At 36.4% G+C, this 12,518-nt stretch overlaps 1 protein-coding gene across 2 annotated transcripts in view; it reads right to left on the bottom strand.

Annotated features, from left to right (window-relative positions):
• Positions 1 to 12,518, bottom strand: part of LOC121652648 (inactive N-acetylated-alpha-linked acidic dipeptidase-like protein 2) — a 613,163-nt gene that overhangs the window by 315,254 nt on the left and 285,391 nt on the right. For both annotated transcript variants that reach the window (XM_042005529.1, XM_042005530.1), the window contains one exon: positions 2,502 to 2,634. In XM_042005529.1, the coding sequence (XP_041861463.1) occupies positions 2,502 to 2,634 (133 nt within the window). The remainder of the gene's footprint in view (positions 1 to 2,501; positions 2,635 to 12,518) is intronic.

Below are 12,518 nucleotides of genomic sequence, written 5' to 3'. Positions count from 1 at the left end.
AATCTGCCCGGGGTTGTATGTGTTATCTGTAAAACAAACAAAACAAAAGAAACAGGCGCTCTATCCGGACAGTCTTTGGCAGTTGAATAAAATCTGGCTGTTATGAGTAATGAGGTGTCCTTTCATATCCTCTGTTCTTGTGAGCTCTATTAGCACTGCGGACCTGAGAGCATTGCACTTGGTAAGAGACCAGACAGCAAGCATCTGTCTCTCTCTTCCACTTACATACACTCCAACACACACGTTCAGAAACACACTCCACACATGCTCACACAGCAGTCCAGACATCTGCTGAGGTTCTGCTGGGTCTTACCGCTGTGGTACAGGGACTGTTACAAGGACTAAAGATACTTGAGCGGTAATGACACCTCCCTATTGACCAGACCAGGCATAAAAACAGGAAGTGGGGACAAGACTGGGGGTCAGAGAGGCCGTCTGTCTTGGGAGGGTGATTTAAATACAGTAGAAAAGAGGCAGAGACATACGGAGAGATATATTGTCCTCTGACTGAGGCCAAGGTACAAAATGTGAGTAAGATTCATGTCTGGACAAGATTCAATAGTGAAGTGCTGCTTAAATACACTATTCTTCCATATTCAGCATTAAATTGAGTAAAAAATTAATAATGAACAGTCTGGTTTAAAACAAATGTTTAACTGAATATATATTTATTAACAGCACACAATACCCTGTAATAAATTCATTCGTGTTCTTGTGGATGTTACATTAATTTAAACCAAATATGTTCAATTTCCACTTCTTTCACTCTATCTAAAGAGAAAGAACTCAACGTGTAGTTTTCATTGTGTATAATTTGAACCTCGGCAGGTTTCTGAGCCCACAGACGGGTCCATCAGGGTCATCTTGAATGTCTGAAGCGTCGGTGGACACATTTTTATTCGTATCTTAGCATTTGCACCATGCTGTCGTTTTTTTTTTTTTGTTTTGTTTTGTTTTTTTTTTGGTTAATTGAATGTGTGGAATCACTTATCAGTGCTCACTGACTGGTTTTTCTACCATAGAAGTTCTCAATCAAACCAGTGTCAGGTCACAAATACACCTGTATAACCTCTCGTATACAGTGCTGTTACCACTGATTGAAACGGGTATGGGGTGTCTTGTATGTGTGTGTGTGTGGGGGGGGGGGGGGGGGGGGGGGGGGGTTTAGTAGTATGCATGTGTGTATATTTACTAGTTTATATGTGAGACATTGCTTGTGTGCATATGTGAGTTGATTTCATGTGTAGGTGCAATTGATTATCATAGTAAATGCATGATTTCAGAGGTGTGTGTGGGAGTTAAAAATGCATGCTGTCCTATTCGGCACCTCAAAGCTAACTTCACATCAGTTACTCTCTCTGAAAACATAAAGACAAAAATGATAATCAAAACTGAAGAAAGAAAGCGGGTGCTGCTGTTTTTTCTTCCACTTTCCCTTTCAGGTTGACTTTATAAAGTTCTGCACACTTTTTATGTCCAGGGTAACAGATGGAAACCATCTCTGAGGTGACTGGAAACTTGAAGGTTTTACCGGCTAGTTTTTCATGTCAGTTTAAACATGTTAATATAACAGTGCATGACTGTGATGTGAGCAGTGGATCTTTATGCAGTCCTCTCTGTAATGCATAGACACTGCATTTCTACAAATGATTATGAACCACCTGTTTACATCATCTGCTTAAAAAAAAAAATCACATCGTTTTATATCTCATCCTAAATTGTCCTTATTCCAGATTTCTTTTCCTTCACTGTGAAACTGTTGCATATCTCAGATTAAGAAATAGATTTAAATAAAATAAAAAATTCTGATGCTTATTTAATATCGTAATGACATAGAATAAAAAAAATAAATGAATAAATAAAACAAAGCATGTATTAATGTTTAGCCTGTTTCCATTTACTATTCTCAGCATTCTTATTCTGATTTGGGATTGAAGGGAACATCAAGGTGTTTCAGTCCCACAGCAAACCTGCATTATAAAAGTTGTCATGTCAATTATTGAAAATCTTTGCTTGAAACACCCTGCTTTTATAAATCTACATATCTTTATATTTATATACTAGTGGAGGGACATTAAAGCATTAACTATGAGTAATTAAAGGACTGATGACTTTTTTTAAGGAGTTGTGATTTTACTTTGACATGTTTCGACAGGAAGTTCAGTCTTCTTCAGAAACGTCATCCAAAGTGTGTCGTGACATCTCTGTCAGCTGTCGGTATCCTGGAGGCGTGGCCAGCCGGGCAGGTCACGCCTCCACGCCATCAGCTGAGACAGACATGTCAGGTCTTCAAACGTTCATGATGTAGACTCTTAATGAGAGAACAGCCGGAGCTGCTGATTAATGTACTTAAAATGACTCTTTAACTTTAGGTCTGTTCATTTCGGGCCAGGGATAGTTTCTATTTATTTTTCTACTGTCTGGAATTAAATTCTTATTACTATTACTCATGTTTTATGATACCTTAAATGGATTTTCCATAAATAAGTTTCATCACTCACCGGCGGCAGGGTTTCCTCCAGGATTCAGTGTAACTCTGAAGGCTTGATGCCATGTGTGGTGGCTGAGGGGGGCGTCACAGGGGTCAATGTAGACCAGAACGCCTCCAAAACCCAACTCAGATAACAGGGAAAGCTGGACACACAAACACAAACACACAGTTTTTAAGAAAGAAAACTAACACACACGATCACCTAGATGCAAAAAAACTGCAAGAAAAGCAAAACATTTTCCATTAAGCTACGTATTTTATTTACAGAGAGCATATCAACTAAGTTCTCATAAATATTTGTGCAACGGTATGTGGAGAAGTGATTTTAACTACTTTAACTGAATTTCATTGAATTTTGCATGTAGCAATATGATTAATCACAAATGTAAACGGTGTACACAAACAAACACACACACACACACAAACAAATTTTTGCAATGATGTGCAAATCTCATCTAGCTCTATTTTATCTCCAGTACAACATAAATGACATATCAGATGTTCAAAGTGCAGGCAGCTCAGTGACGTTCCTGAAGTCCTGCTGATGGAAGCTTCCTTTTATTTATAAAAGAGAAAACAGCTGATATGCAGTTGAAAGAGTTTCCGGAGGCAAATAATATTTTTGAGGTGTGTCAGTCTGGTTTTAGTATCTTCATACCAAAGGTTTTTAATGACGTTCTTTTAGCCACAGACTCTGGAGATGATGTTATTTTAGTTTTATTGGACCTCACCGCTGCCTTTCATACGGTGGATCACAGCACATTGTTTCCCATTTCGAGTGTTGTGGAGGCGTTCAAGCCGCTGCCTTCGACTGGTTCAGACCTACTTAGGTTTCCGTTCACACTGCAGCTCAATTCCTTTTTTTTCCTTTAGTGACTCATATCTGATTTTTTCATGACAGTCTGAATGGCTCAAATCTCGTTTTTTAAATCCGACCCAGGCCACTTTCATATGTGGTCCTAGGACGGATACGTATCCCATCTGTGTGAAGCAACCTCTGAAAGGTCATCTCGCATTTCATCTGACTTTGACATCACAGAAGTCAGTCAAACATCACAATTCAGTGGTTTCACAACATTTATTGTAAATGAAAACAACAAAACAACAGCATCACGTAATGCAGTGAATCTAGCTGCTCCGTCTCCTCTGTAGTCTGCAGAACTTCCACATCTTCATCCATCTGGCCACAGGACAGGTTCCCACTTTGCCTCAGAGCATTTTAAATGAGCTTTGGTCCGGAGAAGACGGTGCTGGTTCTGGATCCTGTTCACATCTGGCTTCTTTTCTTCATAATGGAGCTTTAACCTGCATTGGTGGATTTCAGGGTGAACTGTGTTTACAGTGATTTCTGGGTGTTTTCCTGAGTCCATGCAGTGATTACCAGTAGAGAATGACTTTTAATGCAGAAGATCACCAGCATCCAGCCTTGTCCCATGCACACAGAGATTCCTCCACTGTAGATGTTGGGGTCTTCAGTCTTCACAATTTAATGCTAAGGAACATTTTTCTGAAATTGTGCCACAACTTTTAGAGCCAGTTTTTCTCTGGGTGGACATAGACTGGGTGTACTCTGATGGTTTTTTAGTTAGTCAGCATCACTGATAAAATTTTGTGTGTGAGGTGTGCGGCAAACAGCAGTAATTCATAGTTGTGTGTGGGCGATGTAGTGTCCTTGTTTTTTTATGAGTGTAGATGACTATTTTATTGAATATGTGACACCAGCCATGGTCATTTTACTTTCATCACAACTCTGTCCTTCACAGAGAAAAGGGGACACAGCACATACACCAAACACACTCACAGACACACACTAAGAAACACACACAAAATCACACAATCAGATGCAGATATTTTCAAGCATGTGAAGCATGGTGTCTGATGCAAGGTACGTGGCCTGCTGGCACTAACGGGCACACAAATACTCACACAAACGTCTTTGCTTTGATAGAAGCACACACACATACAGGATGGGGTACACACACACATCACACCAACCACAAAGAGACGTTACAGCTCTGCTCACCACGTCTTTCTCATCAAAACTGCTTCTTCTAATATTAAATGTCGACAGGGTTGATTGTAATTTACCAAACAAGATTATAAATACTTCCAGTTTTTCATTAACTAAATAAACAGAAGTTTGAAGTAATAAACACAGAAAAAAATAAAATAAAATAAAATAAATACGTGAAATGCACAAAAGAAAGATGCTTTGAAATAAAAAGGAAGCAAAATACTTAGAACATAAAACCAGCAAAATCTCAAAAATATAAATAAACAAACTATGGGCCATTATATGTTTATTGTTCCAGTTATGGGAAAAAATAAAGAAAAGGGATTTTATCTGTACTATTTTTAAATATAAGAGCTGTAGTTGGAATTCAAAGAGGGGCAATTATTCTCACTGTGTTGGTGGAAATTATAAGTGATAATAAGCATTTAAAGTACAGATTAAATCAGATTACTGGAATTCTAGAGTACGCTGAATAATGAGCATATTGTTTCTGGATTCTTATAAATGAATGAATGTGGCTAAATGAGTTTAAGTGTGGTTATAAACATGAGCCCTGTGTGTCAGACATGACTCGTGCAGCTTGTGTAACATTGGGCCTGCAGTCACCGTCACACACTCATTAGTGAACGTTAAAGGCTCATCAATCATTCGCCCCTGCTTCAACGTAAAGGCCCTTCATATTTCTTGGCTGCCGACATGTGACAGCACTAAAAGGAGCACATGATGAAATTTGTAGGTAAAGATGAAAAAAATGGGTCAGCAGGGTCTTGTTGGGGGGATTATGTTTAAATAAGGCACAGTCTCCTTATATAAAACATGTCACCATGGTTTCAGTCTGATGTCATGGATTTGTAAAAGTCTGCAAATGGAGTAAAGTGACCACTCTAAACATTTCTATTCCTCCGTTTAATCACATCCATTTACTCCTGCCGTGTCTCATTAGCTTGTCATTTTTCACTCACTTTACGTTCAAACTGGAGTAAGAGAGATGATAACATAAGACAGCCTTTCTTTCAGGGCATTTCAACACCATTACTGCTTCTACCAACAAAGTATTTATCATTTGGCCTTCACTGCATTATTCTTCCCTTTCAATGCAAATAAGGAAACATTATCCACCACGTTATCTACGCCCATGTTTACCACCAGATGTCAGGATGTCTTACACATTGTATCTTTGAAGTGACCCTAAATGATTGGCAGTTTGTTTGCGCTAGGACTCTCCCATGGAGTTGTGAGATGTAAAACCACTGTCCAAAGTCCCCTGAGCCCAACATTGCTGTCAGCTGCTGTAATATAGCCTCCAGGAACTCTACAGCTGTTATAAACTGGGGGGGGGGTTGCATAATGAGATGTAAGTATGCATTAATAACACCCAGAAGGATGTACTTTCAGCATTCACACACTCTTCCACTGTAGATTTATCAGTATGTCAGAGTAGATATGATTGTAGTGAATGATTGTAGGATGCTTCATGCTACTGTGTGCGGTGGGTGTGGCTCAGGGGAAGAGCGGCTGTCTGCCAAATGGAAGATTGGTGGTGCGATCCCGGCTCCATCAGACTACATGTTGAAGTGTCCTTGAGCAAAATTCTGCCTCTCACATTGTGCTCACCGGTGTGTGAATGTGTATGAAAGGAAAAAACATCCTCAGCAGTAGTAATCGGCTGAATGTGGCTTGTAGTGTAAAAGTGCTTTGAGTCCAGTCCATTTACCATGCATATAGTATGATCCTGTTTATTTACTATGGGTAAAGAATTATTTACTAGTGGTAAATGAACTATACCAGGGCTGTGCAACCTGCAGCTCATGTGGCTGCTCAGACGTTCCTCAGAGGAAAATGGTGTAATTCTGCGTGGACAGATTGATTTGCCTTCATTGCCAACGATGCTGGCTTGACAATATATTAGCAAAAAACAAAAATAATTAACACTGGAAAACATTTGCAGAAAAAAAGAAAGACATCTGCAGAAAAGGATCACACTGCAGATGACTGAAAGAGGACTCAGGAGAGAGTAAGGCCATTTACAAAAGGAGAATACACTAAAGAATCATTCATTTTAATATTACATCTATTCTTGGACTTGCGATATTGAGAGACATGCCAAGGACAGGACCATTAAAATGATAACAAACATCTAGATTCAGCTGTAGACTTAATAATTTATGAGCAATGTTGGTGATTTTTTTTTTTTTTTTTAATTCTTTTTATTAAGTAATCTCAGTCGATCAGAAACAGAAACATTCTGCATTTGTATGGTACAGTTTTTCATTTTTTTTTTTTTTTTTTTTTTTGAAAATAAAATATACTAAATAAACAAAACAAAACGGAGAAAAAAAAAAAAAAAAAAAAAAAAAACTTACACATACATACATGTATATACATATACACACATACACATACATACACACATATATACACACACATACATACATACACACATGCATATACATATACATACATATACACATACATAAACATACACATACATACATACACACATATATACACACACATATACATATATATACACATACATACATTGGTCCCCTAACTACCCTCCCCTTCCCTATAATTCTCTGTATTTGCTTATAATTTATATGATTTAACCAATACATTTGACAAAGACTCTTATACATCATGGGTAAAACAATTCTGTAATATAGGATTATAATGATCCAAATATGTTCAATTCTGTCTCCCTAGTCCATTTTCATTAGGATGTTCAGAAAGGGGGTCCATGTTTGATCAAACTTTGTTAATGTCCCTCGTATTGCATGTAGGATTTTTTCAGGAGTACAATATGACGACAGTTCATTAATCCATTGTTTCTTGCTTGGAGGGACTGTAGATTTCCAGTTTTTGAGTATACATTTTTTTGCTGCAGAGGATGCCAAAAGAACGAAATATTTCTTACATGAAAGTAACTGTAATGATGAAACATCTCCAAGTATCCATATTTTAGGGTCCGGATTTAAAGATAGACCACACACCTCTGATGTTACTTGGATCACATCATTCCAATACATTTGCAATTGTGTACAACTCCAGAACATGTGTAGTAAATCCCCAACATAAATTTTACACCTTTGACATTTATCGGTAACATCCGCATATGATTTATTCAATCTATATGGTGTGAAATATATTCGATGGAGGATGTTGAATTGAATTTGTCTATGTTTAGTAGAAACTAGTAGGGTCTGGAATGAATTTAATAACCTACTCCAATTTTCATCCTCGTATATACAGTTCAATTCCGATTCCCATTTCTCTTTTTTTAAACTTATCTTATAGGCTGGTAAGTTATCTATCACCGTTTTGTAAAGACAAGAAATAAGGCCTTTCGTGTTAGTACGTTTGGGATCATATAGACATTTTTCATATAAAGTTTCCTGTGGTTTATTTGGATATATTTCTGAGGTTAAAGATTTGATCCAATGCCTGATTTGTAAATATTTAAAAAAATTGTGTCCTGGTAAATTATAAAGTTCAGATAATTGATTAAAGTTGGCAAAAACATTGTCAATATAAAGGTTACTAATTGTTGTAATACCCTTTCTACCCCATATTTGGAGTATACCATCTGCTATGGGTTTAGGAATATTGGGATTATCTCTGAGAGGGGTATTACTGAATGTTTGTAATTTCATATTTATAATTGAATGTAATTCGTGCCATACATCATAAACGTTTATGGTAAGAGGGTTTGATGTTATCGTTCTGAGTATTTTTTTTGAACCCACAAAGGGAATGTTTGATAATGGTATAGGTTTAATTTCTTGTTGTTCTATCGAAATCCATCTTACATCCTTTCCTTTTGAAAAGTCCACATCCAAAGAATACGGAATTGTGAAACTAAATAATAAAGTCTAAAATTGGGTAAATTTAGGCCACCTTTAGAGTAAGGGGCTTGTAATATCAAGAGTTTAATTCTAGGGATTTTTTTTTTCCATAAGTATGCTGATATTAATTTATCCAAATCTTTAAAGAATTTTTTGGGAATTTTAAAGGGTATACACTGAAATAAATATATAAATTTGGGTAAAATATTCATTTTTATTGTATTAATTCTGCCAATTAGGGATAAAGGAAGGTCCATCCAGCGCTCCAGTTTGGTTTTGGATTTATTAAATAATGATTTGTAATTCTCCTGGAAGACCTTCTCGGGAAAAGAACTAATGTATATACCAAGATATGTAAAACCATCAAAGCACCATTTAAAGGAACCAGGGAGTAGTTTTATCTCTTGTTTTGTCATATTAATTGGGTATGCTTCACTCTTGGTATAGTTTATTTTGTAGCCTGAAATTGCACTATATGCATTAAAACATGCTAGAAGAGATGGAAAAGTTTTTAATGGTTGGGTTATAAATACTAATAAATCGTCTGCGTAAAATGCCAATTTATGTTCTTCTGTGCCTATTTTCACACCTTTGATGGATGAATCTATGCGTATTGCTATAGCCAGTGGTTCAATGGCAATGGAGAATAGAATGGGGGAACTTGGGCATCCTTGTCTACAGCCCCGGAAAAGTGTAAAGGGATTCGATAGAATCCCGTTAGTCACAATCTGTGACTGGGGGCCATAGAAAAGTGTTCTCACATATTTAATAAATGTTTCCCCAAAGTTCATAGCCCTCATAGTCTCAAAAAGAAAGGCTGGTTCTATTCTATCAAACGCTTTTTCCGCATCCATAGAAAGTATTACTAAGGGGAGGTTTTCTCGTTTGGCAATATTCATAGTGAGAAATAATCTCCGCAGGTTGTCTGCTCCCTGTCTGTTCTTCACAAAACCTGTTTGATCTGCATGGATAATTGTAGGGATAACAGGTTCTAATCGCGATGCTATTATTTTAGACAGCACCTTATAGTCTGAATTTAATAAACTAAGAGGTCTGTAATTTCCACATATTTGTGGATCTTTTCCGGGTTTTGGAAGCAATGTTATGGTTGCTAGTCTTAATGATGGGGGTAAAGTTTCTTTTTCAAGTGCCTTTTTAATCATATTTGTAAGTGGTATTAATAATTTATTCGAAAATGTCTTAAAATATTCAATAGGAAACCCATCAGGTCCTGGGGCTTTATTATTTTGTAAAGAATTAATAGCAAGTAGGACTTCATCCTCGGTAATTTCCCTTTCCAGTATGTCTTTATCAGTTTTATTGATCTCAGGTATAGGAAGTTGACTCAAGTATTGTTTTATTCCTGTATCGTCTAAATCAGAACTATATAGTGATTGATAATATTTAGTAAATTCCTGATTTATATCATTTACATTTTCCAACTGTCTACCATCCTCTGTTTTAATACTTTGAATAAACTTCTCATTATCTTTCTTTTTTATCTGCCATGCCAGTAATTTGCTTGTTTTATTACCGAATTCATAATAATGATAGTTAGTTCTTGCCATTGCTGCCTCGGCTTTACTTGTGCATAAATTATCGTATAAAATTCTCTTTTGTTTTAAAGTGCCAAGTATTCCTGCTTGTTTTGTTCTTGAATGATCAATCTCCAGATCTCTTATTTCTTTTTCTAGTTCTGTAAGTTGTTCTTTCTTTTGTTTATTCTTGTATGAAACATATGAAATGGTATGTCCCCTCATGAAAGCTTTAAGTGCTTCCCATATGTCAGAGTCCGAGGCAGAATTTAAGTTTGCATCTAGATATATGTCTATTTTGGTATTCATAAATGAGATAAACTCTGAATCTTTTAATAAATATTTTTGAAATCTCCATGTGGGGGTATAGGGTTCAGATTGGCAGAGTTCCAACTCCATTTGTATGGGATTATGGTCTGAAATCGTGGCTGCCAAATATGAACACAGTTTGATTTGGGATAAAAATGAATTTGAAATCAAAAACATATCAATTCTTGAATAAGTATTATGAACATTAGAGTAACAAGAATAGTCTTTAATAGTCGGGTTGCGCACTCGCCATACATCACCAAGTCTTAGTTCTTTCATACCTTGAGTCAAGGCCTTTGCAGATTTAGTTAATGCATCAGTTTTTGAATTAGAACGGTCCATTAAAGGATTTAACACTAAATTATAATCCCCTCCCATGATATATGGGGCGTCAAATTCTGCTAGTTTTAAAATTAAATCATTAAAGAATTGTGGATCATCCAGATTTGGACCATATAAAGATACCAATATAACCCTTGTTGTGTTTATTATACAATCAATCAAGACAAACCTGCCATATTTATCTTGTTCTTTGGACTTTAATTGAAATCTGAGATTTTTATTAATAAGCAGAGCTACGCCTCTAGCATTAGATGAAAATGAGGAGAAAAATACATGGCCGACCCATTCTCTTCGTAATTTTAAGTGTTCTATATGTGTGAGATGGGTCTCTTGAATAAATGCAATATCCGTATGTTGTTTTTTAAGATAGGTCAATACTTTCTTCCTCTTAATGGGCGAGTTAATCCCTCTTACATTTAATGAAATGCATTTTATTTTCCCACTCCTATTCATTTCCCTTTTTTAGATATTGTATAACTGTTGTATTTTGACTAGTCATCAACATTAGGTACAAAAACAATTTCTGAGTCTTTGTCAGGTGTTTACCATCTTCCACAAATACAAGCTTGTCCTTAAATGATATGTATCCCATTGTGTTCCCCTTATATAAAAAAAGGAAAGAAAAATAAAAAAACAAAAACAAACCACTCTTGAAAACCCCTTTAAAAAAAAAAAAAACACAGAGTGGATGGGGTAGCATCACCTTACATTGAGGGGTCCTCAGCAGTTTTCTTGATATATCCATATCAGTTTTAATATACTGCTGCTCCATAATAAAGAAGAGAATGTAATATAATAAATATATTTCCTCATCAGGTAATATTTACTGAATGAAAGAGAAAACAGAAGATTGGTGAAATCAATTCAATTTTCGATTCATACTTGGGATATCTGTTACTTAGTATAACTTCATTGTACCAGATCCATCTTGGAAGTGTCTTACCCCTCTTCGCCAACAGTAGTTAGGAAAGTTTCAACTTCAGCTGGTGTTGAGAAAAGTTTATAACCTCCTCCATGTCGTATCCTGAGTTTAGCTGGATATCGGTTAGCATATTCAATGTTTTTCTCCCGTAGTTTTTTCTTCACTTCGTTAAAGGCAATCATCTTTTGCTGCACCTCGATACTGTAATCCTCGTAGAAGGAGATTCGGTTGTTATCCAGCAAGACGGTTCCCTTTTCTCTAGCCAGGCGCAACACCTTATCTTTATCTCTGATGTTCCGAAACTTAACAAGGATGGGTCTGGTTCGGCCTGTTGGTCGTCCCAAGCGATAGGCCCTCTCGATAGTAATCGGGGTAGAAAAGTGTTCCTCACCAAAGAGTCGGGGAAGAAGTTGCTCCACATAATCCACCAAGTTGTCACCCTCTTTCTTCTCCGGGACATTTACAATTTTTATGTTTGATCTTCTGTTTTGATTTTCTAAGTGGTGATTTTGAGGAGATACCGTTGTGTAGGTATGAGAACTCTGCTGGTGCCGTAATACTGTAGTGAAATGTAATGTGTACATAAACATTTCTTGAAGTCATCAGCACATGCAGTTAGTTTTGCTAATATACAACCTACCAAATAATCTGTATAATCAGCAACAGACCAGTCGCAGCTACGCTGGTCTGCAGGGCTGAAGATGCACAACCATAGAGCTTCAGGAAATATATATTTACTGTGCTTTCCTAATTTATTTCCCTAACTAAATAACAAAAACACTTACATGCTGTTTACCTTAGACATTCAGTGTTAGATAAAAAAGAAAAAAAACTGCTTTAAGCGTCAGAGCATTGACATGTGACACTGACGGAGTCTAAAAATGTTCCAGGGAATGATGATGGAGGTGTTAATCTGAGTTTAAGACTGAAAAATTTGCCATTACATTTGATTATGTCCCTATTTAAAATATATTTTTCTTCTTTCTTTCTTTAAACATTTTTTTTAAATATTCTTTAATGGTAAAAGTATTTCAATGTGGAAAAGTAATGGTCCTACATA

Source organism: Melanotaenia boesemani, chromosome 14 (genome assembly GCF_017639745.1).
Source record: "Melanotaenia boesemani isolate fMelBoe1 chromosome 14, fMelBoe1.pri, whole genome shotgun sequence".
In the NCBI taxonomy this organism is placed as follows: domain Eukaryota; kingdom Metazoa; phylum Chordata; class Actinopteri; order Atheriniformes; family Melanotaeniidae; genus Melanotaenia; species Melanotaenia boesemani.
Note: the sequence above shows the minus strand (reverse complement) of the source record. Positions and strands in the feature narration are given on the sequence as shown.